The 26,924-nt window shown below is 33.4% G+C and overlaps 1 protein-coding gene across 3 annotated transcripts; it reads left to right on the top strand.

The window, feature by feature from the left end:
* Window positions 1-7,204: 7,204 nt before the first annotated feature.
* LOC128990793 (uncharacterized) lies at window positions 7,205-18,018 on the top strand. Of its 3 annotated transcripts, none has more exons than XR_008490565.1 (8): window positions 7,205-7,393; window positions 10,573-11,849; window positions 11,997-12,192; window positions 12,918-13,348; window positions 14,885-15,114; window positions 15,404-15,584; window positions 16,009-16,108; window positions 17,379-18,018. XR_008490565.1 is itself a non-coding variant. In XM_054413372.1 (8 exons), the coding sequence occupies exons 4-8, from the start codon at window positions 13,180-13,182 to the stop codon at window positions 17,401-17,403; spliced, it is 705 nt and encodes a 234-aa protein (XP_054269347.1). In that variant the 5' UTR covers window positions 7,205-7,393; window positions 9,664-11,849; window positions 11,997-12,192; window positions 12,918-13,179; the 3' UTR covers window positions 17,404-18,017. The 3 variants fall into 3 exon arrangements, 2 of the variants coding, with proteins under 2 accessions (XP_054269347.1, XP_054269348.1); XM_054413372.1 differs by having other exon boundaries at window positions 9,664-11,849; window positions 17,379-18,017; XM_054413373.1 differs by lacking the exon at window positions 10,573-11,849 and having other exon boundaries at window positions 17,379-18,017.
* The last annotated feature ends 8,906 nt before the right edge of the window (window positions 18,019-26,924 follow it).

Here is a 26,924-nt window from a genome sequence, read left to right as displayed (position 1 = left end):
TACAGTATTTTCAGATGCACATCAATATACAGTGTTTTCAGTTGCACATTAGTTTACAGTATTTTCAGATGCACATCAATATACAGTGTTTTCAGTTGCACATTAGTTTACAGTATTTTCAGATGCACATCAATATACAGTGTTTTCAGTTGCACATTAGTTTACAGTATTTTCAGATGCACATCAATATACAGTGTTTTCAGTTGCACATTAGTTTACAGTATTTTCAGATGCACATCAATATACAGTGTTTTCAGTTGCACATCAGTATACAGTATTTTCAGATGCACATCAATATACAGTGTTTTCAGTTGCACATTAGTATACAGTATTTTCAGGTGTGCCGCATGGTCTGGATTATGTTAAGAGCTTCCATTGCTTTCCCAACCAACTTGATGTGATTGTGATGATATAACTGGGGCTGACATAGCCTTATCACTCTAATTATATCCTTTCTATGCACTGCGAGTCCCACGCCTTCCCTGAAGTTAAGTTACACTCACTTGGCTATATTTGAAAGGTAAGAGGTAAAAGAGACACAAGACTGCTAAGAACATGAGTGTGGCCCGGCCTATCTTATCTCGCTGAATTTTTTCCACGGACGTTACCCGTGGGTTTGAGAGATACATTACGGTATATGGGGCAGGCCACACTAGAGTAAAAACGTCCGTGAACGCGTTGGTCAGTTTCGCTGGTTTTACCAGTGAGACTGACAAACAGATTTGCACGTGTATTCTCCACTAACATTCCATGGGCGTTGCACGTAAAACTAGTCGAGGGGCATTGCGGCTTATGGGAGTGAACACACTCATCCTATCTCGCTGAATTTTTTCCACGCACGTTTTAGTTTTAACCTCTGTTGTAGGGATAGTTTTTGGTAATATTATGGCGTTCAACTATATACAGAAAGTGCAATTATTGTTTAATCAATGTGATATTGTTTGATTTGACAGCATTTTAAAGAAGTCAAACTTACTTTATTTATAATGTACTAGCTGTTGTACCCGTGCTTTGCAACGGGAAGAGGACACAAAATAGAAAGTGTTAATCTTTATATCTGTTGCATATAATAGTTACACATCCGCCAACGCTTTTAGAAACAAAATTCAACTTTTATGGCCTTAATAGAAACGTTTAAGTTATGCATTTTAAATCTGGTAAGTAGTGGATACCACCATTTTGATTTTGATTGATTTTAAATCTTGTGTAGGCTGATATGAGACAAACTGACCAAATCTTCGAATAAAACTTTGACATAGATTATTTACCTTAATCTCCCTTAATAACATATCTTTTAATTTATCATTGTCATTTTAAATTTTTAATTTTGAAATTGCAAAAATACTAATTATTAATTTTAAATGGACATTTTTATAAATCTCACTCTTCTTTATCTTTATATTATAGCTATTTACCTTACAAGTGTAGTAAGAGCGTTTTTACATCACGCAGGTGAATGTTGTGCAACGAGCGGAAGCGAGTTGCATAATTTACCGAAGTGATTTAAACACGCTCTTGCGTAACGTGTAACGTACAAGATTTTACCTGACCCGACAATATACAGGAGGTTACGAACAATATTTTTCATTATCCATTTCACTCATCTTCTAACAGTAACGTTCATTTACAAACAAAAACTAGGTTAGGAAAATTCTTCAAAACATAACAATAAAATTCAATCGCACAGCTGATTTCTAGCTTTGAACGTCGTTGGCTCCATAGAGGTATATTTTTTAAGTTAAGCACTCAATGTTATTTAAATGGGCTTCATTACATATCACTCGAGAAGTAACGAAGTTATAAACACCACGCTTGGGATAGGGAAGTTTAACATGGCGGGTTAGGTAAAATCACAAATCCTTCCATCTTCAGTTATTTTCTTCACTCACAATAAATCATTGGCAAAACTAAGTCAGCTGTTATAAACATTAGAAATATTGTTGTGCCTTATCAATACAGTCTTTTAAAATATAAAGAAACTATATCCATACCATAAAAAAATTTAAACAAATAATTTAGCATTAAAGACAGCAGACAAAACTAATATGAATAGCCTATCAAAGCATCGAGGACTAAAAAATGTAATAGCAAATACGGTATATATTTCATTGCATCTCTGATTCTACTCTACATAAATATCAACAACTTAATATACAAACCAGTTCTTTTAATCAGTTCCATCGTCCATTGCCTTTACATTTTCACACTTACCATTAAGTTAACATAGTAACAGATATTTAATTGATTTTAGAAACAAAAGAACACTAATTAAATATACTGCTTAGTTTTATGATATTTTCCTTGGTTTAATTCAATCAGTGGTATGGCAAAACACAAATAATAAATGTATCAAATAAAGTAAATGTGAACTAAAGGCTATGTAAAGATAAAATAAGAGTATTTTGTATTAGCATTTGATAATTAAATATAGTTACACATATACAACAGATTTTAGAAAACAAAAATCAACGACGTACAATTTAGTTATTGATGATATTCTTTAGTTTAATTTAAGCATAGGTTTAGCATAGGTACACAATAACTTAATTTACCTAAATATAAATATAAAAAACAATGTGATGTGCAAGTTATGTTAAGTTAATCTAACACATGTTAAGAAGTTAGAATTTATTTAAAGTAACCTCCAAATTCATACAAAACATCTATAGTATACATTGAAATTTTCATACTGTATCCATGAAAACATATCAATAACATTATTTTCATAACTTAGACGCTTTAAAAAATCCAAAGCAAAGCCGGAGTTGTTACAGAAACGGTTATTTTTTTTAAATCATTGACATAGTTTTAGAATAAATAATCTATGATAAGAGGTTATATTAAAATAAACCTACCTCATAGTTTTAATTTCTTTGTATCAGCTGTCTGAAATTGTGAAATTTGCAGTTTAGCAGTTCTTCTTGTTTACATTTAAATATCATAGCAAATGTAAACAAACATTGTTAGTGTTCTCATCACAGCTATGGAGACCAATCAATATTTACTTTTAAAATGTTCGCCTCAGTAGTATAGTAATACCACGAACAAAACAACCTGCGCAGAAGCGAAAAGATCACGTGGTTCGCGCCGGTAGGTGTGGCGTACCATTCAAACCTGCGCGGCTCGAAACGGCCCAGGGTTCTTTTGTTTCTGGTATTACTATAGTATGTTTTCTGTGCCTCAGAACCTTTAAAGCCAAAGGGGCAAAGCCTACGGTCAGTATCGAAATGTGAATAGTCCTATAATGGTCCTTGGTATAGTAGTTATATTTTTGTAAAATTTAAGCCCAGTTGGTTCAGTAGTTTTTGCACCTATTAGTAACACACATACAGACAGACACCATTAGATTTTTATATAATAGTATAGAAGTATAGATTAATTTGTTTGTGAGATAACACATTTTTATATTTTTGCTACCTGGAAAGTAAACATCAGTCTGTTTATTTTATCACACATTTGTTATTGTGAGCATAAAACCTAATATAATTATATTGCACTAGCAGAGTATCCGTCCTTCGTACGGGGTTGGCAAATAAGTATACTCCATATTTGCGTTTGCAATGTGAGAAGACACGGTTTTAGAAAATTAGCTTCCTCAAATTTACGGTACCGGTATGCAATAGTATTACACATCTACCAAAGCCATAATGTTCTACCACTGTGAAGTGTACAATAGAGAAAGATAGATTATTAAAAATTCGCAAAATATCACAAATTATTCGTGAAATTAAAAACATAAAAATAACTGTAAACAATCCTACTTTGGCAGTTCTCACATTGCGTATCACAGTTTTTTGTTGCTGCTTAGTTCAAATTAGCTGTTTTCATAGGGCATATCCAAAGTGCGCCACTCCACATGTCATTAGTAAGAGGGTCATAAAATGTCACCTAATCCCACTCCACTAGTGCGCCATCTCCAGTCAGGCGTGATTATTGTGTAATCAGACAAACATAATGGGCTTACTGGGCTCTGTATGTTTTAAAAGAATACTACAATAATACTAAAAGAAGTCGCTGCAATCAACACGGTGATTGTACGTAGTAGCCGGTTGTTGTAGGCCCTGTTTCATAAAGATACTAGTCTAGTAATTACTAGTCTAGTAAATACTAGTCCCGTATTTACCTGTCCTACTAATTTGTGTTTCATAAACGTTTTTATACCGCTAGTAAATACTAGTGTATTTTACTAGTCACGTGACCAAAAATACTAGTCACGTGACCAACTTTACAAGTGAACTGTCAACACTAATTTCTAACCTCAATCACGGGTTTTCTGGCGCTTTATAAAGCGGTTAGTAGTTTAGTTAGCGGTGGCGATTTCACCGATCGTTATGAAATTTGGTGTGTAAATTCTGTAGGTAGGCCCTATGCGAATCGGACGTAAACTATTTCCCGTTTCGAAATTCTTAAAAGGGCTCTGGAGTTTCCCATGTTAACCTTATGAGAAATGGAATTAATGAATCTTAACAGCTGTTTCAATTAAACAAGTTGGTTCTGTTCTATGATGTTCAATAGCATTAAAGTTACAAGGATTACCAACAGGGTGCAGCACTATTATTTCTTTTACATTTATGACAACAGCTAATTTGCAACCAAAAGGTGAGTGAGCGTAGCGAACGAACTTCAACCTGGAGGCGAGTTAGCGTAGCGAACGAGCTAACCTGAAGGCAAGTGAGCGCAGCGAACGAGCTCCAACCTAAAGGTGAGTGAGCGTAGCGAACGAGCTCCAACCCAAAGGTGAGTGAGCGTAGCGAACGAACTTCAACCAGGACGTGATTGAGCGATGCGAACGAGATCATCTTGAAAATTAAACGTAACGGTACTTTCTTTCCATCGGTCTGTCTTAGGGGAAACCTATAACTTAGGCGATACGAAGTTCGCCGGGTCAGCTAGTAGACACATAAGTAAAACAATCACATATTATTTATCAAAACGCTATTATTTATGTTCATCAATGAGCCCGCCGACGCGCCGGCGCGGCGCGGCGTCGCGTCGCTGCAATCAACACGGTGAGTGTACGTAGTAGCACAGAAAACATACTACTATACCTTATAGTAGTATGTTTTTTGTGGTAGTAGCCGGTTGTAGGCCTAGTTGCGGCGCTCAACAGTTGGGTGGAAATTCATCTGTTGCTGCCGCATTCGCCGTGATTTGTAAAGTTTTTGTTTTATTCTGACATATAAAATTAAGCTTGCTATGAGTAGGCTAAAGAAAAGAAGGCTCAAATTTTGAATGTATCGTCTAAGAACATTTTGTTAGGAACGTTTTCAAGTACCCTAACCTATGTTTTCAAATATTCGAATTGATAAGAATATTTGGGTTAAAAACCATTCTGTGATATTCTAATTTTGAGTCTACAAACCATGAATAATAAGCCTAAACGTTTATTGATGTAACAAATAATTGCAACGCCGTTACAAGCAATGGAGAAGTAGGTTTTAACCTACTAGGGCCTACCTACAGAATTTACACACCAAATTTCATAACGATCGGTGAAATCGTTCCGGAGGAGTTTGCAGACAAACACTGTGACACGAGAATTTTATATATTAGATATAGTTATTAATTAAAAGAAAACACTGCGCGTTTCTACAACTATTTACTTTTTGTATCAAATGAAAACAAAATTTAAACCCTATGAGAATAACATGGGGAGATTTTAAGCCACATTTAAAAATCGTGCTTACTCTCTATACATTTCGCTGTCGGAGGCGTGACGATGTTCAAAGTGATGCGCCTCCTATCACTTACATGTTTGTCTAGTTTCTAATAAAAATATTTATAGCATGAAATTTATGTATTAAAATTCTACATGAACTACTGTTTAATACAATATAAATATAATTTAATTTGTGCCAGTGTGTAATTATTAATTATGGAAAATATAAAAAGGTTACTTTGAGTAAACATGAAAAAGTGAGTAAGCGAGGATTTTTTTTTATTTTTCAATCAGAGAAAAACTTTCAGTGGAAGAAGTATAGATGATTAGATGTTCCTCAAATTTTGTTTCAAAAATTTTTTCATAAGACTTTTAGTTTGTCATCGCTGGGGATCAGAAGTGTGCCTATGGGTTAGGATCCCAAGTAGCAACAATATCTTGTTAAAAACATTTTTTACGAAAAAAACCTTTTAAAAAGAAATTTTTAGAGGAAAATGTGTTTTTAATGTTTTAAACAATAGTTTGACATAATTTTAAAAACATTTATGTTTTTTAAGAAAAAAATGTTTTAAAAATATTTTCTTCATCACTTATATCCTTTTAAAAATTTTTAGATTAAATTACGATTGAAATCATTTTAAAAACTTAAAAAAACATTTCAAAATATTTTTTAAAATAATTTTAAAAATGATTTTAAAATTATTTAATAAATGTTTTTTAAATAATTTTTGAACTAATTTAAAACATTTTATTTTTTTTTACTTAAAAGGGTTTAAACAAAATTTTAAATATATTTTTAACCAATTTTTTTTAAATATTCCAAATTTACAAAAAACTTTTTGATTTCCAGAAAATTGGATTTGCATGTGTAGTATTCTTTTAGGAGGAATCGTAACTAAAGTAACTACCTAATTAACTATCAGTAAAACAGTGTAGGCCCTATTTATTATTATATTTATTTATTAATTATATTTAAATATTATAAATGTTAAAGGTCTGCACTGTTGTAATTATTAGTTACTTTTGTTACGATTCCTCCTAAAAGTATACAGTACAAAAACATGCAAATAATCCAATTTTCTGGCAATCAAACATTTTAATACATAATAATATGGCAATGCAATTATGAGCCATCAGCTGATGTACTTCGTTATAAATATCAAATAAGAATCCCTCAATTAATTAATTTGACAGATCAAAGAGCCAATATGGTGTGGCATTGTTGTTGAATATGTTCCAAATCCCCAAAAGGCACTCAAGGGATCAAGAGCTTCCCGTACTGACTACACATTGGAGATACAATTGTTATTCAATATTAAAAGTAACAGAAATGCCATTGCTTGTAAATTTAAGGTCAGCTTGAACTAATAATGTAAGAAATGGCTAAAAACATTTGTCTCATTTAATATAGCCTAGTACAAGGATTTGTAGATATGAAATAAGCATGGCGTTGACTCTGGCTGGCTAGCGAGCAATCCCAGCATTCCCAGCACCCATCATCCAGAACCAAGAAAAGAAATGAACAAAATGGTGGTAGATGTTTGTTTACGTTTGAGTTAGACCAAATCATTAACTTAATTCTTTAAGTTTAATCATCTTTAAATCGTTTTGTGTCGTGGATGATCAGACTACTCAATTAAATGTTGTAGCCTAATTAGTTATTTAATAGTTTTATACCCTACTTCATATACTGGTGGTTGCTTCCGTTTGTTTATTGAAGTATCCTTGATAGAGGTAAGTAATGATGTTTAAGTAAGTTTTGATAATCTTTAAACGACTGTGCCTTATTAGTGAGATAGTAGCCTACATTGTTAGTTATTTAATATGTAACTTATTGCGAAATGACAAAAAATAACTAAATCACCTAATTTAAGGTAGGCCTAGTCCCATCCCAAATGTCTATTTTCTGTTTAAGTCCATCACTAAGGTTGCTTAATTTAACCACTTAAGTTAGACTTATTCACCTCTATAGGCTAGTCTACCTGTGATAAAAGGAGTTCTTTATGCAACACACAATATTATAGGTTACTTAGGTTAAGATTAACCTGTTACTGTAACTTATTTGACTTATGTCTAGGCCTTGCAAAACAAACCTAGGTACTGCAGTCTTTTAGCCTCACAAAAATAGTCCTGGTACCTAAGTCACAAACACCATGCACTAGCAATTGTAATAAAAAAAGCAGCACCAAGTAACTTAGCACACCATGCAGTAAAATAATACCGGCTGCACTTTACTTTACGTCCTACACTCATTCGAATGAAACAACCGAATGAACATATCGGTTTATCGAGCGTTTCATTCGATATATCGTTTGGTTAGTTAGGTTAGGTTAACCTTACCTAAATAACCAAATGATATATCGAACAATCAATATATCGATCGATATTTTCATTCGAATGAGTGTAGGACGTAAAGTAAAGTGCAGCCATAATACCTTTATGCAGAACAGTGAAATAAAACCAGTAGGTCTAGCCTATTATTTCAAAGATTTTAAGATAGGCTACTTATGTTAGGGGGTACACTTCCATAACTGTTGGAACAAACAACCAATGAAAATATCGATTGATATAGGTATATCGATTGTTCGATATAGGTAAGGTAGCCTATCGTTTGGTTAGTTGGGTAAGGTTGGGTACACTTCCATATCTGTTGGCACAAACAACCGAATGAGTAACTTAATGTTGATTATTTGATTGTTTAATTCGATATCGTTGGGTTGGTTAAAGGTTAACCTTACCTAACTAACCAAACGATAAGTTATATCAAATAATCGATATTTTCATTCGGTTGTTTGTGCCAACAGATATGGAAGTGTACCCGTAAGGTTAACCTAACCTAACTAACCAAACGATATTGGTATTGAATTAACTTAAACAATCAAATAATCAATAACTTATTACCGGTACTAAAAATTTTAGTTAGGCCTACAACAAATTAAATTCATTAGTTGTAGGGCCTACACAAGCAAAAACATCTAACTTATCTCTAGAAGTTAGGTAGGCTAGCTTCATAAATCTTAACTACCGTAGCCCTAACTCATTGTGATTAACATTTTAAAACGACTCAGTTCGTCGTGCTAAAGGGATCAGGATACTTAAACAAATATTTTGTTAATGCCATATAAGTTAGGCTATGTTATGAAAGGTATTAAATGGAATGAAGTAAACTGGATTTTTAAATTCAGCCCTCATTGCTTGTTCTTTTAGAGATAATATTTCAAATCTTGGTAGTAAAATACAAATGTCTGCAGCCTGACAATCACTTTTTCACAATATCGCCTAAATTGACAGTAGGGGAAAAACAATGTGAAGGAGAGTAAGAATAAGTAAGTTGTGAGGAATTTGTTGTCTGTCCGGTGCAGAAACAGAATAAATTTGTATTCATTGATAATACACTGTCACTGTCATTCTGTCCATGGTTGTAAGTTAGGCCTACTTACTTAAGCAGACGACACTTTGTTTATTTATTTTTTTAATTAAAACTAAGTTAAAGGCCTTTCAATATGTTGTTATTAAATAATAACACCAATACACCTACAATGTGGTACTTCTGCTAACCTAACAAATTAATTGCTCCATAAATAATTAATTACATACACATGACTAAGATATACTTAGTAGCTTATTTCTACCAGAGGGGGATAGGCCTATTATTTATTTTTGCTTAAACTTTGAATAGGTTAAAAAAAAGTAATAGTATAACTAAGGATGTAATTAATTATTGAATTGCTACATCAGACTGAGAGTAGAGAACGACGTCACCTAGCTATTGGAGCCACCTGCTAGCTGCAAAATGTAGTGTGATAATAGGCCGGGTTCTATTTTTGCGCGACGTTACATTAATTTACAGGCAAATGAAAATTTGCTTAGTCTGCAGGTTTGCTGCGGCAAGGGTATTTTTCTGCTGCGATATTGTGGGAAAATAATTGTCAGGCTGCGCTTGTGTGGTAATATAGCCTACTCCCTGTAGTCTAAGTAATACATAGCCTAAACTTTTTTTTTAGGTATGGTATAGCTACCATCCATGGCATATCGTAAACCATTCCACACACTAACACGGGAAGGAAAGCGAAAGCGTTTGAAACTTAGTAGGCTAAATGAAGATGATTTGTCCAGTGAATCATCCAGTTCTGCCAATATCAACCCCATACCTTTTGTTGATGTTCATGAATCAGTGTCTAGAACACCTATGCCTACTTCTTCCAGTGAGAATTTTGAAGATGAAAGTGACAGTGATGGCGACAAAACATCTATAAGTGAACCAGTGTCTTCAGATGATAGTTTAGATGCTCAATTTATTTTCTCTGATAGTAGTTTTGACTGTGGTAGAGGCTCCGATAGTGATGAAGATTCCTCTGATGATGGAAATCAAGATCCCCCCCCAGACAGCCAAACTGTCCTGCCTCTACAGAATTTCCTTAAGGAATGGGCCATTGAGAAAAATATTACACAATCAGCTTTATCTTCATTGTGTGTAGGGTTAAAAAGTCATATCCCTGACCTAAAAGAATTGCCATCAGATGGGAGGACAATTTTAAAAACACCTACAAAATTAAATATAAAGGATGTTCCCCCAGGACAATATATTCACATAGGCTTGAAAAAACATCTCGACACTGTAATAAACAACCTAGAAGGTTTAGGTTTGGATGTTGAAAAACTAGGCCTTCTTTTTAATGTTGATGGGTTACCATTATTTAAAAGCAAATCTTTTGAAGTGTACCCTATTCTATTTTCTATTCCAGCTCTTTCAGTGTTGAAAGGTAAAGTGTTTCCAATAGGCCTTTACTATGGTCCTAAAAAACCGGATTGCTTGGACGTCTTCTTACAAGATTTTTTAGATGAGTTGAATAATATTGCAGAAACAGGACTGACTACCACTAATGGAAAACATGTTCATGTGTTTGCCTTAGGATTTTGCTGTGACATCCCTGCCAAAAGCTTTATGCTTGGAACAACCTCCCATTGTGGCTATAATTCATGTACAAGGTGTAAAGTTCATGGGATAACTTTGGAGCATAAGAGAGTGTTTTTAGAGATGGACGAAGATCAACGTACCCATGAAGAATTTATAAACCGAGTAGACAAAAGCTACCAAATTAGATCCACTCCGTTGACAAAAATTCCTGGGATGAACTTAGTTAAGTCTTTTGTAATTGATTACATGCATCTGGTTTGCTTAGGGGTTATGCGCACCCTTCTTTTCCTATGGACTAAAGGGCCGTTGCATAATAGGATGTCTCCCTCTCAACGGCGTATAGTCTCCAATTATCTCTTGACATTTGCTATTTGCACTCCATCAGATTTTGCAAGGAAACCACGTGACCTCAATGATTTAAAATCGTGGAAAGCAACAGAGCTTCGAACTTTTCTCCTATACTTGGGCCCTGTGGCCCTTAAAAACGTACTGTCTACCGAGAAATATCAGCATTTTTTGTATTTACATGTTGCTTTTACAATATTGTTGTGTCCAAAGACTTCTGCGATGCTGGATCTAAGAGCGTATGCAAAACAATTATTGGTGCATTTTGTAACTACAACAAGACGATTATATGGCGATGAATACATTACTCAAAATTTCCATTACCTTATACATATTGTTGACGACGTAGATTATTTCTCCACTTATATTCCGAATTTCACACTCCATTCCGTCTCAGCTTTCCAGTTTGAAAATTATTTACAGTTCATAAAAAAAAGAGTAAGAAGTACCTCCAAACCTCTCCAACAAATAGCCAAGAGATTAGCAGAGACCTTTTCATTGAACAAATTTCAAATTTCAGTACAAAACCCTCTGAAGCTAAACAAACAACATAATAATGGGCCTCTTCTTGCATTTTGCACAGACCCACAACACAGAGTGTTAAGTTTGAGTTCCTATGAAATTACAATAACTCCACCAAATAACTGTTGTATGCTAGAAAGCAAAGAAGTAGTGGAGGTAGAAAATTTTGCTTTTTCGACAGAGTTAAATACCAATGTTGTAATTGGTAGAAAGTTTTTAGCCAAACACGACTTCTATAAAATCTGTAGCCAACCAGAATATCCAAGCTCTAATTTGAACATATATCAAGTTAAAAAACTCAGTCATTTAAAGGCTTGGCCAGTGAGCAAAATCAGCTGTAAATGTTTCAAGATCATGTTTGATGAGAAGCTTGTTGTATTTCCATTACTTCATTGTGAAGAGTAGGTAAGGATACTAGTTAATCAACGTTAGACAATAATTCACCACAATTCTTAGGAGATAATTTTTTTTTCAAAAGGTTTAAAAGCATGTGATTATAAATTTAGGCGCTCTGTAAGATTATTATTTTAAAATAGGCCCTCTGTTTTCCAGGCAAAAATGTGGACTGTTATATATAAACTTATTGAACATGAGTACGATGTCGTTCCCAACTCATGGTTGGTTAGCACAAATGTATGCAAATATCCTGATAAAGGAGTGCAAACCGTTGCCAAATGGGTGAAAGAACAGAGACCCAGTGAGGAAACGTGGGATGATTTGAACATAGAAATAAAAAAAAGGGACATTGGTAAGTTTACAGTATTTTATATAAACTAAATTAGGGAAATGAGACCTAAGTTATTCCAAGAAAAGATTTTTAAAATTTCAATTTTTCCTCAGTTTGTTTATAACTCTCAAAAAACATATGAAATTATTATTTAAACGCTAAAAATATTCCTTTTGTTTAGTAGAAGAATGAAAGTAAAAAAGGTATATAAGTTAGTGGCATTAGTGTAGTTTCATTTCCAAAAACTGTAGGCCTACTCATTTCTGTGTTGTAGATATGTTTTTAAATGTGCTTTCTTCTTTTCTTTTTTTTCACTCGTAGCATTTTCTATTGTTGCTTAAATAGTTTTTAGATTATATTTAATATGTTTTATAATTTCATAGCAGATTTTAAACAATGCTTGATTCTATAAGACCATGTTCATCTATGTAATATTCATTGAACACATTACATTTTCAGGGTGGAAATACTCATTTACTTTTGGATACTGGAAATAGTTGCAATTATAGGTCATGTTATCTTTTTATAATCTTGCAATGTTAATTTTCCTTTTCCACATTTGTTCACTATAGAACTATGTCTTTGAATAAAGCATTATTTTAAAACCATTGGTGTTACAATTGAAATGCTATCTTAAACAATAACCTACATCAATATTTTATTTGAATAACATATGCTATTCATGATTCCTTTGAACTAAGTTGGTTTTACAATTTTGTTATTTTTAATTTCATGATTTTTTTTAGATAACTATGACAGAGCTCTGGGTAATGCTATAAGGTTAAGCAAGGGTAAAAGTACAAAAACAGAATCTGAAAACGAGTTGAGGGGAAAGGGACTTAGACAGCCGAAAAGAAGGAAAATTGAATCGTCTGACTCTTCAGATGATTCAGAGGATTCTGAGCCGTTACCACAAACCAAGTTTAGAAAAGAACATGTAGTCCAAAAAAAAAAAAACCTAGCCCTCCACCAGTCGCAGTGCCGCCTCCTCCACCAACACATAGCAGCATGAAACCAGTTCATTTGCCCGGTACTTCTACATCGTCTTCTTGGAATAGGCCTACCAGTACTCCTTCTGCGTCTTCTTGCAAAATAAAAACCAAACATATTTGTTTTTGCCCGGAAAACAAGGAAGTCACATTGGAGAGTATGGCCAAAAAGTTTTGCTATCTGTCTAGTAAGTATCTAACTATTTATTAACATCAAACATTATATCATGCATTCACATAATGATAAACATAGAAGTATATTTCATAACAAGAGTAGAAAGTGAGTCATTTACATATTTGAGACCATATCTTTAAAGTGTGATATTTTTCAAGCACGATTGGTCGACAATATTTAATGACCCATTGTTACTTTTTTTACGTTAATTTTTGTTACACTTATATTTTTATGTTCTTTATTTTATTTTTTATAGCCTATATCGGTTAATTTTTTATTTTCTTTTAGGCTACCCTACTTTTAGATTTATATTCATTTAAAATCACATTTAGTTGGGTTTTAGGTCTATCCAAGGCTTTTTGGTATCTATATGTTACAAGTTAGCCTTCCAAGTGTCCATAGTAAAGGTCATAAAGTTAGCCCAGTTATTGCGCAATCGCAGGGGTTTATAAACACGTTCGCTGCGGCCTAATGCTATATCAGTAGTGTGCTTGCCTGCCAAATATTGCGTCTGTCTGAGCCCAACACTCGGCCAGCGACAATGTGAATTGTTGCCAGGCTGTAGCTTAGAATACGAGCTTTATTTTGGTGTAGGTTGGTACTAAACATTCCCGTAAAATCCCGTCTGGCAATGCTTTTGTCTTGTTTTTTTCTTTTGGGTGTTTCTGTGAACTGTGTCCACTTTTGGGGTAACTCAGAACAACCACCACTGCTCTTTTTTGATTCGTCCTACTGAGATATATTAATGCCAATAGCAACCGCTGATTCAGTAGCGTGCCGGGGCTAAGCCCAGGCCTCGCTGCAGTTTAGGAGTGCCTGTAAAGGTTTTCAGCAGCCAACGTGTTAAATTAAAATGTAACTTTTAAAAAAATGGAAAACATTCTAAAGTATGCTATACTGTTTTATATAACATTTTGTTTGGTGGCCTCAATATAATAAAACATTACAAAAAACGTTATCAAAAATGTGTGTGGGATTAACATTTCTTAAAAATGATGAAAAACCTAAAATAAATAGGTTTGCGCTCAATAAAATTGTATAAATTAAAGGCCTATAAATATTTTTAAATAGCCACTTTCTTTGAAATGTTATGAGGATTCCAAAAATATAAACATAAGGACGTAGGCTAAATTTGCAAATGAATAAATTGCGGGTGAAAAACACATTTTGCATTAGAGCTAAGAATGAATAGCCTAACCATAGCTAGGAATTTAAAGAATAATTTACATCAATATCACTACCTACTTCTCCAGGATCATCAACAAATTATTTAATTTTTTTTTTAAATGCACCACACTGTTAATTATTACTAAAACCAACAATAAACGTAATAAAACACATCAGCCAACAATGTGAGGTTAACCAAGTTGTTTAGAAAAATATGCACGTCATCTTTCAGCTACTGTACAATATGTTTGGCACTAAAAATGAAAATCGTTGGGAAATAGACATCGGTGTTTATGCGTCGCTATTGTGACGCTTAACCCTCAAAGGCTTAAGAGGTGTGTAATTTACATTGGTATTGGTAATAATTTTCTCTTTATTTCAGGAAGTGTAACATTGCTGAAAAATGCATTCCAAGCACATAGCGAGGAAGTAAGTAGCCTACTCTTGGCTAAAACAAAAACCCCGTTGAAAGATGCTGGCAATGAAAAAAATGAGGAAGAAATGGGCCAAGATGTTACCGAAATTTTGACAAGATTTCCAATCCGTGATCTAGACGAACTTCAAAAATTTAACGATGACATCCACTTATCAACTGACTACAAAAAAAATGTGGTGAGTGTCAATAGCTTATGGAAAATGCAGATTTCATGAAAATTTGTTTTGGCTTAGAATGTTAGCCCGCAAACTTTTTAATACGCCGGCACTTGCTGCAGTCTAGTGCTGTATGGGCGTGTGCATAAACTGTCGTTCCCCTTCAGTTATCCTACGAGTTACACAAGGCACATTCACGATGATGTTTAAAGGTTCTAAAACAGCACTTTTTTAGTTCAGACCCAGAATACTCAAGGAAGAGGTAATTTTACTGCAGTTAGTCTAACACTTTTGTTAATTTCATTTCCAGGTTTCAGCACTCTTACACTTGGGTAAAAAGTCAAGCCCATCAAGATTTATCACATCAGCCCTCAGAAAAATTGTTGGGGCTGAAATTCTCGGCAGCGGCAGATTGAGTTGGAAGGGCCATCAAAGAGGCGGTGTACGCAAGGAGAGCTTTTCTGGCTCACCTTTGTGTGAAGCGTTGATGAGTAAGTTGTTAAAACTTAAACTGGCTGTCAAAGCTTCTAGCACTGTTATAGGTCAAAACATGTAGAAAAATTGCTGTTGTTTTGAGGCTAGCATTATGTCGGACTTGTGCTTATACTGTACAGTATACCAAGTAAAGTGCTGTACTAAGTAATCAGATGTAAGTGTCTTCAGAAGTTGTTTTGCCAATAAATCATGGGCTTAGCACTATAAATTATCTTTACAACACTGTTAGCCTACATATTTCTTAAATGGTACTACATATTAAACTGATGCCTGTTTTATGGGGTGGACATTATACTTCTTAAAATGTTGACTTAAAATTTTTTTTTTTACATTGAATATTAGCAGAAGTATTAAAGATGCAGTAGTAGACTAAGCTTTTCTTATATTATACTTTTTTAATATTTTTCAATGATTGTTTAGATGCAACCAGAAATATTTGGAAAGGGTTGAACGAAACTGTAATGGAGAAAACCATCAGTGGGTTTTTGTCACAAACAAAAACAAAATTAAAAAATGTCAGGTGAGTCTTTTTATATTTTCCAGTTTTTTTTTACAGGGTAAACTGCAATTCCTAGCAGACACTTAATTATTTTTTCTAATATATAGGTTATTTAATTATATGACCATTTCTTTAATACCTACAGCTAATATGAGGGGTTCTTATGTGTCTTTGCTAAAGCTTCTCTCATGTGTCTTTGCTAAAGCTGTGCTCCGGAACTGAGTCAGCCAAGGTGATAACGATTGATTTAATACAATCACATCCGTCAGGAGACGAAACGTTCAGAGATGCAACTTTCTAAGTGTAGAAACATACAGACAGCGTAGCCGAGCGCAGGGTAGTCCAATACACACATAGAGCTCAGCGTAGTGTAGCGCATTAAAGGTTTTATACGGTCTTAATAAAGAACATCAGTATAGAGGATGGCTCTGTCGAAGGCGGCTCGTATTAGTCTTGTTGAAAATGCCTTAAGGTGACAGTTTTTGATCAGTAGGAGAAGTGTCGGGGTGCATGAAGTGTTTAAATGCAGGGACAAAATGTAGTGAATATCATCCCTTATTTCCAACCCTTAGGAAACACCAGTCTCGGTTTATGGATTTAACAAGAATGTTGACTATAACGTTCAATTACATATTTAGTTTGGTGAAGGATGATTGGTAGAAGCTGTTAACTAATTGGAGGAGGCCAATTGGTGCAGAAAATAAACTGGTATTAACTATAAGCGTGTCTGCAGTTGAATGTGCTCCAAAACGCTCTGATAAGGACAAAATAGTTTGTTCCTTGGTCGTATGCTGCGCTGCGCTGTGCTACGCTAAACCGAAATACGCTACTAGTTCGTCATATATCATTTCAATGCATGTTTTTGATTTAAAACATGTGCTGCGCTAAGCTACGTTACGCTGCATGTATCTTTTTACACTAAGGAATAGAAGAATATTAAACCTAATCTATGCAGCTTTTTTGTACGTTTTTGCTCTTGCTACTTGAACATAGCTGGCTCAGCTGAGCTATGACGTCTCTGGGTAAATCTTTGTTGACCCTTGCCTTAGGACGACGTTCCTGGTTCATGCAGTTGAAGCTCACCCCCCAACCTCTGTTGCTCTAATTGCCACATGCTTCAGTAGGCTATTTCACTACTGTTAACCCGATTAGGGAGTTATTTCATATAAATTAAATGTCCATGAAATTACTTTTTAGGTGTTCCAAAAAACTGATGCCTGGTGTTATTATATAGAGGGTTAGGAATATAACTATTTCATTTATTTTATGTAACTTAATTTTTAATTTTCAGCCTTGAAATTAATCCCGCTGCCTAACAACCGGCTGGATATGGGACAAAACAACATTCGGATGGAATAGTTGTTGTTTACATCAAGTTAAGAGCTATAAATACAAGTTCATAGTCAACTGTACTTGTATGTAATTTGTAGGATTTTTATTTAATACCGGTACTACATGTCTCATTCCTGTATACATTTTATTAATGTAGAATTGTTCGGATAAAAAGCTACTATTAAAATAATAAATCTTAAAGTAAACATAGTTTACTAAATCAGCCACCTGAATAGATTTTATTATTTTTTAAACACTACATGTTTTGACCTTTAGGCCATTTACAGTAACATATTTAATATCACTTTTAAACACAATAAATTGATTAATTAAACATCAGGTGATAATCTTGATATATGATTTGTCTGTTCTTAATATTTGTGGAAAACGTAATCTTTGGTTTTTAAAATTGTGTCATATATATTATGATTAATTATGTTTTTTTATGTTCTCTTTGCCTTAACGATTGTCTTTCAACTTGTTTAATTTTAAGATTTTGTCAAGGGATTTTGTTTTTTTACATGCATGTTATATTTGTATGTTATGTATGTTTATATTTGCTGTAGGATCTTTCTTGTAGCTGGAGTATATATATATATTATATTATTAATATTAAAACATAATCAAACCATTTTGTACTTTTTAAAATATTCTGTAAATATTATATTTTTCAAATAAGAAACATTTTACCTACCGACACTGTTATTAAAGAGAGTATTTTAAGATGCATTTCATGCAACCCAGGTTCTTTACTGTTATTTTTACATAACAGCACAGGCAAATTTTGATGTACATGCTAAATTAAATTTTGTTAACAAATTAACCACGTGATTTTGTTGATATATTTTCTTTTTTTCATTATATTTGTGGTAGAAGTAAATTTTGTTATACCTATATATAAATAATTACGTTTTTGTCTTAACTTTGGTGTTAAATATTCTTAAATTTTAAAATTTTGTAATATGTATGATTTTGATTTTTTACTTGCATTGTATTAATTATGTTTGTAAGATCTTTCTTGTAGCTGGAGTGTATAAATTTTATTATTGATATTAAACATAATCAAACCGTTTGTTACTTTTTTAAGTATCCTGTTACAATTATATTCTTCAAAAATAAGAAACGTTTTACCTACCGACACTGTTACTAAAGAGAGTATTTTAAGATGCATTTTGTTTATGCAACCCAAGTTCTTTACTGATATTTTTACATAACAACACAGGCTAATTTTGATGTATAAATAATATTTCACTACAAGATGACTATATCAACGGCGATTAATTTCTTTACAAAATGTAGGTATTGAATTTTCTAAGGCCTACTAAATCTTTGAAATTTTTATTAAAAAAACCGTTTTAAAATATATTAAAAGTATATTTTTTTAGCAAATTTAATGTCTCAAATCTATTATTTTAATAAAATTGACTGTTTTGTGACTTTTTAAAATGATTTTATTACATTTAAACTAGTTTTGAAAACATTTAAAATTATCAAAAAAAATCATTTTAAAACTACTTTGAAAATAATTTTTGAAACGTTTTTAAAATGTTATAAATTGTATTTTGATACTTTTAAAATGATTTTTTAAACTTTCAAAATGATTTTAAAAATCATTTTAAAAATTATTTTAAACATTTAAAATGATTTTTAAAAAGTTTTTAAAACGTTTTCATTTGTCAACTAAAAGTATTTTTAAATTATTTTGAAAGGTATTTAAAAGATTTCAAAAACTTTAAAAAAACATTTAGTTACTTATAATTTGCTACTGGGGGAGCGCACCCGAGTTCGCGTGCCGAGAGCCGGGTCTTTAAAAAAGTGGCCAAAAAAATGAGCCATTTTCCAGGCTTGTTTTTTCAGTATTGAAAAAGTAGAAAATTTATATAGAGGTGTATAGGTCGAGAGCTGGGTCTTTAAAAAAGTGGCCAAAAAAATGAGCCACTCATTTTTCTCATTTTTCCCCTATAAAAAGTGCCCTAAAAGTGCCTCTAAAACGCCGAAAGTGAGGTCATATTGCTATATTATATCTACTCTTCTTTGATATGACCCTAAACATTTTAAAGGACTTTTCATGAGTTTTATTCGTATTGAATGACTTTAAAATACTAACGAACCATGTTTGTTCGTGAATTCAACTGGCTTACTAGCTTACGTATTCTTAAGCCTGCAATTATAAATTCTATAAATAACCGTTACGATTGTTTAAAACGTTTAAACTACTGAAGTGAATAGTAGCCTACAGAAAGAAAAATCAGTTGCAGGCCTACCGCTTCGTTTAGAAAATTATCTTTCTTTTATTCTGGTAGGCGTGAAAACTCCGTAGGCCTAGGCGATCTAGGGCATAAGGCATAAGTTACATTAGTTAATTTTACCAAAGATAATAGAATCTACATTTCCTACCATAATCTACACGGTATTATAATCAATAAACTCACCACTTAAGCAAACCATTTATTCTAAATATTTTACTAGTACCGGTATGCTACAAATAAGCTGCGTAACGTTGTAGGCTACATCCAGTGTGCTGTTGGAGCTCCGGCCTGTTTACATTAAAACAACAAGCATGCTTATTCATAGTGTCTTATTCAAAAGCCTAAACAGCAACTCAATCTTTGTTTTTAGTTTACACGTGTTTGTCATACTAACTGACAAACTTCAACACGTTCCCAATAATCAGTTTTTATTATTTACTAGGAGTAAACTTTATTTCATATCAGTTAAGGTCAATTAAACGTTTTTTTATACAGCTATGTCATAATACTTTATCTATTTATTTTATATAAATTATATGTTGATATCATATATTGTCCCCAGTTCATCAATATTTTGCAATGAACAACAAAAAGATTTCGGGTGAATAGTTTAATAATTCTAATAAGTTATTCTAATCTTTCAACGCGGAAATATATGTGTAAGGCTTGGTATGCGTAAAAACTGATTCAAAATAAATTGCTAATTTAGTGGTAATTACGTGTGGAGGATAAGCCGTTGTCTGGACCGGGGACGTTGCCGCAGGGAATTGCGTGTGGAGGTTAAGCCGTCGGCTGGACCTAGGGGGGTTGCAACAGAGAATTACGTTTGAGGGTAAGCCATCGGCTGGACTGGGGGGGGGGGGGTGTTGCCGCAGCGACTCTCTCCCGCTCCACTCAGATAGAGAGAGGGGTAGTCGGCCGTGACGTCACCGTTCGGTAGGGTTTGCAGTCGGGAGTCTTTGCAGTCGGGAGTCCTTGACGCGTTCCCAAAACATGGCATATGCGCTATTGCAGGGCGTAGTTCAGAGGTAGAGTTTTCGCTTCTCATGTGATGGGTCTCTGGTTCAAATCCGCACCACTCACTATATCTTAGTTCCGTTAATTAAACTTTTACTAGAGATATACTGTTTGACAAACTATACCAAATTAATATAAAAGGAAACGCACTAAATTGGATTAAAGACTATTTCAAAGATAGGCAACAACAGGTTGAAATAATTTACCAGATAAATAAAATACAAACAAAAACTAAATCACCCACTCAACTAACTAAACGAGGAATTCCTCAAGGATCTGTACTCGGACCCCTCTACTTCTTGATATACATCAATAGCTTCCCAAATTATCTAACACCAGATAAAACTTGCATAATGTTTGCTGACGACACCACCATCATTTATCCAACATCATCTACAAACCATGCTGAAACAGAAAAAACCCTAAAACTGGCATCAGAAATATGTTCTTCACTAAACCTCAAAATCAACACATCAAAAACTGTCAACATAAACTTTACAGCATCGAATCAACCTGACCATAACCCACCTGCAAACTGCACCTCGATCACAATGGCAACAGAAACCAAATTCCTCGGTATCACCCTGGACAAAAACTTGTCCTGGCACCTACATATAGAAAACCTGGAAAAGAAATTGTCAACAACACTCTTTGCAATAAGAAGGATTTGGTCAGTGACTGATAAGAGTACAGCCAAAATAGCATATTTTGCCCTATTCGAAAGTCACTTGAGGTATGGCATCATAGCCTGGGGCTCAGCAGCAGACTACCATCTACAAAAGCTACTAATACTTCAAAAAAGAGCTGTGAGATCAATTGAACAACTGCAATATAGGGAACACTGCAAACCTTTTTTCACAACCAACCAAATCCTAACTTTACCCTCCTTGTACATCCTAGAAATAATGAAATTCCTAAAAAATGACCCCCCCAAACCAGAAACAATTGCCATAACTACAACCTCAGAAATTTACAGACAAACTACAATCTACAACCACACAGACTCACTAAAACTAGCAGAAATCAAAAAATAATAGGAACTAAAATATTTAACACACTGCCAAACAACCTGAAATCAATAGATTCAAATACTCTTTTCTTAAAAAAAACTGAAACAATACTTAATCAACAAACCTTACTATAGTCTAAATGAATATTTCGAAGACCACACACCCTACAACAATACATAACAATATCCAAAGAAGAAAGAAAAAGAAAAAACAAGAATTTTTGACGATTCCCTGGTCTCAACGACTATGGAGAAGAGGACCTAGGTAAAAGGTAAAAGGTAATTGAATAGTCAGTTAAAACTGTGTACATTTGAGAACAGCTAGTTTTTTAACACGTATAAAGACAAAATATTTTCATGCTGTTGTAAAAAATCCTCTTGTAAACAAATGTTGCGTGGCCAAATATGTTTTATTCCGTCATAGGCCTATACGATATGCATTTTAAACCCGATAATTTTACAATAAAACAGCAATTGTGACGATGTGAAAAGCGTTGAAGTCAGATTTGCGGCCGATTCGCACACTGATTATGAGTAGCCTACTGTAGAGAGTAATAGCTTTGACTATTAATATAATAATTGAGTATCCAATAGTCAATGGTAATAGTAATAGAAGTGTATAGACCTAGTCAACAATACCACTTTCCACGAATCCTAGAAAAATACACCTTCCATCGCATACCTGCCTCTTCCATAATTATTATCACCACAATTCAATTACTCATTCTATACACAGTTTCCAGTAGGTCTGAATAAAAACTACCTAAAATAAAACGATATTATCCAATAAAATTCACAGTAGGGCTACACATAATATAACTTTGGTATCCTAACATCATTAAACGTATCAATTTCGCTGAATCAATTGCTAAATAAATAAGAGTAAACTAAGAAAAGTAAAAACAATAACATATACTGTAGTTTGTTTTGAATTTGCTGTTTGGTTAAAATAACATTCATTTGAAAAAAGAACTGGTCACACGTTGAAGGAATTTAAAAATCAAACACGCTAGTAAAGCTAGTGACGTAATTATCTATGTTAATAATCCATACCGTTATCAGTTCTAATATCTGTAATAATTACCCACCTATTGTATTAACCTACATCGTAATTTCCCATATTGATTTATTAAAAGTATAATATATTTAAAGTTGAAATAAAAGTGATATTTTGCCTACATCAGCGCCCCCACACGCAACCACAACTAAAACACAATCTTTTTTTTTAATTCATAAAAGGATGGTTTGTCTAATTAATTGCAGTATCCTAAGTCAAAGATGCCGCTGTGTTCAATCTATGTAATCCATCAGTTTATCTTTGGATAAAACCCGGCTGAGGTTATGGTGGTAATTCAAAATCGTTATTCCCGATTATTCTTTATCTCCTTTTCTATGAGCCTAATCCAAACAAATTGTAAGCAGACTAACATTTATTGTAAACAAAAAGCTACCAAGACGAATTAATACATGTAAATATTGTTATTTTCTAACTCTTTCCTAAAAAAGTGGAGCAGTAAAATGATTTGCATATCCTTTTCTTTTAAGACTCGTGTACAGAGCCTCGATTTGTATACAGCAATGGTTTTACTTATCTCTGTGGTCTAATTATATCTACTAGTCTTACTTATTTCCTATAATCAATGACCAAATCAGAGTAAATAAAATAACCTAATAGTTCTATAGAATATTTTTATATTCAACCAGCTGTTAGTTAAAACAAATTATATTGCACTAAAACAATTCAAAGATTGCCTTACTTTATTCATATTTAATTAATCTGTCATCCTCTTTCCGAAGAATTGAACGTATCAATGATCACCATTACACATAGTATAAAAGTCAACCCTTAGTATGTCTTTTCATTTTTATCCAAATGCTGAATTTGTGTCACAAACGCTGAATGTTTACAGCTGTTATGTTAAGCAAATTATATCATACCAAATGCTAGTTTAGAATTTTAGCGTCGGCTGCTAGACTTTAAACAAATTAAAAGTTAATTTCTAAAAAACCGGGACCCTAAACTAAAATTATGGCTTCGACATTCCCTAGTTCCCAAAATTATCTTTCCGCCATTTTGTATTTTTTACATAAACATTTTTATCTTTTAATATTTTCAACCGATCTTTATGAAACTTGGTATGTATGTTAAGGTATAAAAGACCCGTGTTAGAAAAAAGTTCATTTTGATTCAACCTAAAATTTCAAAATGGTGGCCATTTAAATTTTTAAACTTAAATTACTCGAAAATGGCTGGTTTTATGAAAAAATGTCAAGAACACTTTTATTTTGCATTTGTATTCATCTATCAAACGATACCAAGTTCAAAAAAATCGAATAAGAAATAGCTTAAATATTACGGTTTTTAGTTGTAAAATGGGGTAGGTAGAAAAGGCTAAGCTTGTCAGGTTTGCCCCATTTAACAAATAAAAATCGTAATATTTCAGCTTTTTCTCATTTGATCTTTTTGAACTTGGTACCGTTTGATAGATAAATAAAAATGATAAATAAAAGTGTACTTAACATTTTTTCATAAAACCAGCCATTTTCAAGGAATTTAAGTTTAAAAATTTTAAATAAGCCACCATTTTGAAATTTTAGGTTGAATCAAGATGAACTTTTTTAATACGTGTATCTTCTACCTTAACATATATACCAAGTTTCAGAAAGATCTGTATAAAATACTAAAAGATAAGAATGTTTATGTAAAAAATACAAAATGGCGGATATCTGGTTATCGAAGCGATTTTTGAAAAAAATGTTAAGCCGGGTTTTCCTAGGCGCGGAGTCGGCGAGCGGAGAGAGGAACGCGAAGAGCGGACTCCACTTGTCTTAGGCAATTTAATGTTACTGTTACCTAGAAGCGGAGCGGAATGCCATGTTAATTTCAATTCCGCTCTCCGCGTTCCTCTCTCCGCTCGCCGACTCCGCGCCTAGGAAAACCCAGCTTTTATACTTGATTTTCTCTTTATTTTGAACCAAGGAATCACTAGGTAAAATATGTCCCCACATTTTTTGACCACACTGTATAGATAGAGTTAATGGTGAAGATAATACCATCGCCAATAAGGAACAACAAATTCAAACTCTTTTTTTTCAATAATTTATTCACGATTCTCATGGGGAGTAAACATAACATTTTGGGAAGTTTTGCAAATAGGATATATCTTCACTGAGAAATTCACTTTATATATTTGTATTATTAACTACATGATTGTTACAAATACCATGACAAATCCACGACAAACATAGATTGAATTTAATATATAGATAAATTAAATAAACCATCTGTTTAACATCAAATGCAAACTCAAAGGAAAGTCAATGTTTATCCACAAATCTAGGGAATTAAAACGCGTTGTTTTAAGATTGACTGGGGATACAAAGTAAACAGGACACAAGCACATTATATATAAATAAATATATGTATATGTACGTGTGTATAAATGCAAACATATCAATTATTTAGAAACATAACACAAAACAGCAAATAGGCCTCGGAAGGCAGGCGGTTGGGTTGACGACGTGACGGTGATTATTTGAACGCCTTCAATGTGAGGGACGCAATAGTTCATACTTTTGGACCAAACGAACTCGTATTAGAGTGTTGGACCAAACGTTTTTGGACCAAACCAACTGTTTTACAACTGTTGGACCAAATGAAATACTCCCTACGTACAGTCTATTTCATAAGTTTACTCCACAATGCAAAATTGTACTTCTGGTTTTGCCTGTACTTTTGGACCAAACGAACTGTTTTACAACTGTTGGACCAAACGATTTTGGACCAAACGAACTGTTTTACAACTGTTGGACCAAATGATTTTGGACCAAATGAAATACTCCCCAACTGGATGATAAAACGATTTTGGACCAAACGAACTGTTTTGCAACTGTTGGACCAAACGATTTTGGACCAAACGAACAGTTTTACAACTGTTGGACCAAACGATTTTGGACCAAATGAAATACTCCCCTAATATTTCCTATTAAAATGTCTTTAAACAAAACCGAGAGCCTTGGTTGTAAAATAATCTGATTAATGTTGCAATCTTAGGATACATTTTTGTACATCTTTGTATGCAATACGGTATGCGGTTTTAATTTGGTTTCTCTCAAAGCTTAAAAATCTTTTCTCTGTGATAGCTAAATAGTTGATATAACCATAAAATTTAACTCGAGTAAAATTAGACTAAAATTAAAAAAAAATTGATAACTTGTTATCCATATAATTATTAATACGCTACATGAAACTTTGGCGGTTGAACTCCTCCGCCATTTCTTAACCGATTTTATCCATTGACGTCTCATTGGAAAGAGCGTTTTGCGTAGATTTGCAAACTGGCCTTACATTTTTGAAAACGTCCCTTGGGCTCTGCCCCAGTGGCTTTGAAAGTTCCCATGTTATCCTTATGGATATCATAATTGTTTACATTTTGATCAGCTGTAATTTAATTGCTGTTATTTATTTTTCAATTCAATGAAACGCATTGAGTACATTTTATTTACTATTTGAGTTTGTGTAAACATAACCCCCAAGACGGATCGTGTTAGTATGGTTGTATCTTAAATGTATGTATTTATCGTTGTTTTGTGTCACTATGACGGATCGTGTTAGCATGGTTGTAACTTAAATTTGTGGGTTTATCGTTAATTGTTTTGTGAAGCTATAATTTGTTTATTTGTTGTTTTTTCTTTTAAATGCCTCCGACGCGACGAAAACGAAACATAGACAGGAGGCGTAATCGTGATAACGACCGCAGCTACAGAACAGTGGCGCGTAATAGGCTTAACTCATCATAGTCAGCACTTGACCCTGGTCAACCTCAACTATTAGGTTACAAATGCGCCCTAACCCTACCCCAAAACGACTTTTCGTTCTTTGGCCCTCTATCGATTACCTGTGTTGCCTGTACAGCGAGGCATTTTGAGAAGGAGAAAACCGGCCGGAATGCTTTAAGTTTATCAATAACGAAGATAAACATGGTCTGAGTAACACACCGGTAATCTTAGAGTTGACTCTTTTAAACTCATTGTAAATATGAATGTTATTCGTTTTGAAATAACTCCTGTAATACTTTCCAATTGCTCGAATTCGAGCAACATGTACACTAGTTATAATTAATTTTAATAGATTGTACACACATTGTAAAATTCAATTTCACTCATTTTGTACTACGCCACGTTTATTGAATGTAATTTATATCTAATAATAATTATCATTTTGGCACTC

The sequence above is a fragment of the Macrosteles quadrilineatus genome, unplaced genomic scaffold (genome assembly GCF_028750875.1).
Source record: "Macrosteles quadrilineatus isolate MER2022 unplaced genomic scaffold, UCM_ALF_1.0 Scaffold_3__2_contigs__length_128488019, whole genome shotgun sequence".
NCBI lineage: Eukaryota > Metazoa > Arthropoda > Insecta > Hemiptera > Cicadellidae > Macrosteles > Macrosteles quadrilineatus.
This window is presented reverse-complemented; position numbering and strand designations above follow the sequence as displayed.